We start from the raw sequence: 5,049 nt of genomic DNA on the forward strand, positions 1-5,049 counted from the left end.
GAGGCCTACCTGGCCCTACACCAAATAAAGCTTTACAATAAATGTTCATCTTAATGTTAGGTGTAGGGGAACCTATGAAGACTTTGAACTATAACCTACTTGTCTAAAATGTGTTTAAATATATGATATTAGAGGCTTACCTTTTCACTGTAGGAGTTTTAAGACAGGGGAAGGGCCGTCTTAAAGTTAAGAAAAAAATCAAGAACAAATTTGAGAACTTTCATCTCAAGAATACCATTTATCTTAAGAGGGTTTTGTGAATCCAGCCCCTGAACTAATAATAACAAACGTTAAGACTGACATGTTGTTGTTGTTGTTGTTGTTGTTGTTGTGTTCCAGTGCCAGTGCTACAATGCCTTGGTCTTGTCTACAGAGAGTACTGTGGCTCTCTATGGGACTGTGAAGCCAGTACCTGAGGGGAAACAGGTAAACATCCCTGCTGCACTTAGCTTACCCACAATCCTCCACTCCTCCATCCACTCATCCTCCGATCCCTCTGCTATATGCAACTTCATTAAAGGATAATACTGGTGTTTTTTTAAGGAGTCGAGGTGGTATTCAATATTGCAGAAAATAACACAATATTCAAGAAATATTGCATACTAATACAGTATAAATACATGAATGCCTTCTACAGTGTACTACTTCCTCTCGTCTCCTAGGCGCCGGGCGGCCACGAGCTGCACTGCGACTTCTGGGAGCTGATTGGCTTAGCCCCGGCGGGCGGAGCCGACAACCTGCTGAACGAGGAGTCGGACGTCGACGTTCAGCTCAACAACCGCCACATGCTGATCAGAGGAGAGAACGTCTCCAAGATCCTGCGGATCCGGTCCACCGTCACACAGTGCTTCAGAGACCACCTGTTCAGCCGCGGGTACTACGAGGTGAGGGGCGTTCCACAGGGTCTCAGACCATGGAGAGGCTGTGGATCTGAGAAAAGTAAAATAAGCAGGGTTCCTACGCAGGTCTGGAAAGTCTGAAAAACTGTTAGAAATGAATTTGATCATTTCCAGGTCTTGAATAGTTTGGGAATTTGAAAAAATAGTCTGGAAAAGTATGGAAAATGTTGCGGTTCAGGTCCGATACACACATAATTCTAGCTTTTATGTTGTTGTAGAGCCACTTTGAGTCCACAGTTTTTGTTGATGTGAAGAATAATGTTCAGATAGAGGGACGCTCTTATTACCCAGCCGCTGTCAGCATGCATTATATCAAATACCCACCAAAATCAAATCCAGTCAAGAACATAGCGACTGGGAAAAATATGGAATTTTAAAATGGAAACCGTGTAGGAACCCTGCCAATCATCTCACATATTCTGATATTTGTGGCTGTGAAGAACAATCTTCATCTATACAGTGATATGACCTAGTTAGCAGGGGCAAGATGTCTATCTGCATAAATCATATTGAACACCAGACAAAATCTTCAAAACAAATCAAAGGTGTGGAAAAAGTATGGAATTTTGTAATTGAAAATATGTAGGAACCCTGGATAAGGCCTTGAAAGTTCATCCTCCATCACTACCACTGACTGCTGCGGCTCTCAAACCCGTGACTCCAGGATTACAGGACAGTCCCCTCTAACACTGTTTTTTTTTTTTATTTTCTTCCTCTCCCCCAGATCACCCCCCCGACCCTGGTGCAGACTCAGGTGGAGGGCGGCTCCACGCTCTTCAACCTGAACTACTTCGGGGAGCAGGCGTACCTGACCCAGTCCTCCCAGCTGTACCTGGAGACCTGCATCCCCGCGCTGGGCGACACCTTCTGCATCGCCCAGTCCTACCGGGCGGAGCAGTCCCGCACGCGCAGACACCTGTCCGAGTGAGTGGGGGGGGGGGGGAATGGTCCCATGTTTTATCACTAATGTGTCTCTCTGTCTCTTTCTCTCCCTCTTTCTACTCTCTACACCAGCCTCACCTCTGACACAGGTTGTTTTCTACCACAGACAATTCAATAAAGGAGATAAAGGGGAAAAAAAGTGAATTGTAACGAGTAGAATAAGCTGTAATTCCTACATCACAAGTATTTTTTAGTTTGCATTTTAGATTTTATTTTATTAATTTAAGACCGCTATTATGACATTCAAAACATTTTCACGTCAAGAGTTTTTAGCATAGAGCTGGGTGATACTGACAAAACCAAATAAAACTATATTTTAGACCAAATACCTCGATATCGACATGTGACGATATTTTGGGGCAATGAGTATTCGTGCTTTCATAAGATATTTACACACAAGAAAATTCTGAAAGTGAGTAATGATCATTAGTAATCAGTAATGTGGATGTGATGAGGTAGGTGAAGCCAGTCGTTGTTCATTTTACTCAGACTGATAAATTCAGAGAGTTGTGTCACTTCACTGTAACGCCTTTAAGACCAGGAGCAAGTGGCATTGAAGTTATTTCACAATATTACGATAACCAAAATCCCTCAGTCTCATATCAACACATCGAAATTATACAATACATCCCAGCCCTGTGTTAGCATTTGTTAGCGATGCCAGTACAAGTCAATGGGGTTTGAAACCAAAACCTTCCTGCCCTGATGACTGTCCGGGGTAAAGAGAGATTTCACCCGTCAACCCGTTCTCCGTCTCGTGTGCTGCAGGTACACCCACATCGAGGCCGAATGTCCCTTCCTGACGTTTGAGGAGCTGCTGAACAGACTGGAGGACCTGGTGTGTGACGTGGTGGACCGAGTGCTCAAGTCCCCCGCTGCACCGCTGCTCTACGACCTCAACCCCGTACGTGCTCATTACAGGGTCCCCACGGGTCCTCGAAATCCATCCTTAAGAGCCACGCACCTTCAAAACTGCTTGGCTTTCCATAGACGGGCAACAGTTCACCCGACAAAGTTCACACATAGGCACAGTTCCTCCTCACAAAAACACAGCATAACATAACATAACATAACTTAACATACATGAGAGAGAGAGAGAGAGAGGGGGAGGCGGAGGGAGAGAGAGAGAGAGGGAGAGGGAGAGGGAGAGGGAAGAATATGGAGAAAGGAAGAGGAGAGAGAGAGGGTCAGCAGGCAAGAATATGGAGAGAGAGGGAGAGAGGGAGAGAGGGAGGGAGAGAGGGAGAGGGAGAGAGAGGGAGAGGGTCAGCAGGGAAGAATATGGAGAAAGAAAGGAAGAGGAGAGAGAGAGAGAGAGGGTCAGCAGGGAAGAATATGGAGAGAGAGGGAGGGAGAGAGAGTGAGGGAGAGAGGGAGAGGGTCAGCAGGGAAGAATATGGAGAAAGAAAGGAAGAGGAGAGAGAGAGAGAGAGGGTCAGCAGGGAAGAATATGGAGAGAGAGGGAGAGGGAGAGAGGGAGAGGGTCAGCAGGGAAGAATATGGAGAAAGGAAGAGGAGAGAGAGAGAGAGAGGGTCAGCAGGGAAGAATATGGAGAGAGAGGGAGAGAGAGAGAGGGAGGGAGAGGGTCAGCAGGGAAGAATATGGAGAGAGTGAGGGAGGGAGGGAGGGAGAGAGAGAGAGAGAGAGAGAACCTACCTTAGAAAAAAAGATCAACAGAGAAATGTCTTGCTGCTGCTTCTCCTGAGTTTTGTTCAGCAAATTTGAAACTGACAGCTTGAATTTCAGGTCGTACTTTTTTCTCTGTGTCACCATGGCGATCAGCAAATGTGACTGACGTTTGAATTCAAGTACAAAAAAAAAAAGAAACTGCTTTGCATCGTCAATGGCAACCGGCTTACGGATTACATATAAAATGACATTTAAAAAAACGAATATCCGAATCCCAAAATTGAAAACCGAATACCTACCCAACGAACGAATATCCGAATATTCGGGTCCAGCCCTACGAAATCCTTGAAAGTTTTTGAAAATAGACATAAATAGACATGGGTCATTGAAAGTGCTTGAATTTATATATTTTGTGCAAGAATAGAAATTGAAGTTCTTTTGATATTTTTTTACTTAACATTAGCAAATAGGCTACGTTCCACTGTCTGCAGCTGAGAAGTGTTCACTCATTCAAGCCTCTCTCTCTTTTTAATTGTTGCCTGTGAGCTTCTGTAAAGCCTGCTAGTTCTCATTAGAAACATTCTGTGTTGTAACAGTAATTAACCTTGATCCGTGTCTCAAACTGTGCCGTGTTGGGTCCTTGAATTTGAGGGAATTGGGCCTGGAAAGTCCTTGAAAAGTCCTTGAATTTGATGTTGAAGAAGGTGTGGGAACCCTGTTATTAGGCTTGGGCCGATTTCAACAATATGGAATATTGCGATATTTTGTGAATATAGCGATATATTTAGATCACAATTGCACAAACTTTTAAACTTTTAAACCTATAATCTACTAGTGGTGTAATCTACCAGTGGTAGATTATAGGGTACAAAAATAATCACAGTTGTAGTGAAAAATTTGTCATTTTATTTCAAGTGGGTTCCCTGTTCCACAATCAGCCCGTTTTCCTGGAAAAAGCAGGAATGAGCAAATTATACCAAATAGTTTTCATCGTTTCGTCCAATGCTTGAATCGTAAAATCATAATAATAAAAAATAACAAACTTTTGCTTCCTCTCTCTCTCTCACACACAGCACTACCGGTAAAAACATCAGTACATGTCATGTTTTTGTGGTTCTGTTTTCCAGGACTTCAAGCCGCCCAAGAGGCCGTTTAAGAGGATGAACTACTCTGAAGCCATCGACTGGCTGAAGGAGCACGACATCAAGAAGGACGATGGCACCTACTACGAGTTTGGAGAGGTACGAGGGAGTGTGTGTGTGTGTGTGTGTGTGTGTGTGTGTGTGTGTGTGTGTGAGTGTGTGAATGACAAATCCAGATCTGTCAGTATTCCAAAAACACAGATCATTCTCCAACTGTTTTATCAGCAGAGGCCTTGAGCTGTCTTACCTTTTATTTATAAGAAATAATCTGCTTTAGTGTCATGTCAGCAGTCTTTTTGTAAGAGAAGGCATTCATGACGTTTTTTTTGTTTTTTTTTTCTGTTCCCAAATGGTGAATATCTCTGTTTGGAATGAAACTCTATTGGGCCAAAGGGCAGGGGTGGAGAGAGAGAACTAAAGCATCACACTGCTACTT

At 43.8% G+C, this 5,049-nt stretch overlaps 1 protein-coding gene across 1 annotated transcript in view; it reads left to right on the plus strand.

Moving 5' to 3' along the window:
- The window catches only part of nars1 (asparaginyl-tRNA synthetase 1), a gene marked incomplete at its 3' end in the record, with an annotated part of 13,784 nt that extends 9,072 nt beyond the window's left edge, over positions 1-4,712 (plus strand). The window contains exons 8-12 of the mRNA XM_071512870.1: positions 340-426; positions 663-884; positions 1,624-1,823; positions 2,610-2,745; positions 4,599-4,712. Of these exons, the coding sequence (XP_071368971.1) occupies positions 340-426; positions 663-884; positions 1,624-1,823; positions 2,610-2,745; positions 4,599-4,712 (759 nt within the window). The remainder of the gene's footprint in view (positions 1-339; positions 427-662; positions 885-1,623; positions 1,824-2,609; positions 2,746-4,598) is intronic.
- Between the last annotated feature and the right edge of the window lie 337 nt (positions 4,713-5,049).

This window comes from Centroberyx affinis, unplaced genomic scaffold, assembly GCF_046629955.1.
Source record: "Centroberyx affinis isolate AG114_WGS23_722 - 3 ecotype Tasmania unplaced genomic scaffold, CSIRO-AGI_Caff_v1 ptg006591l_1, whole genome shotgun sequence".
NCBI lineage: Eukaryota > Metazoa > Chordata > Actinopteri > Beryciformes > Berycidae > Centroberyx > Centroberyx affinis.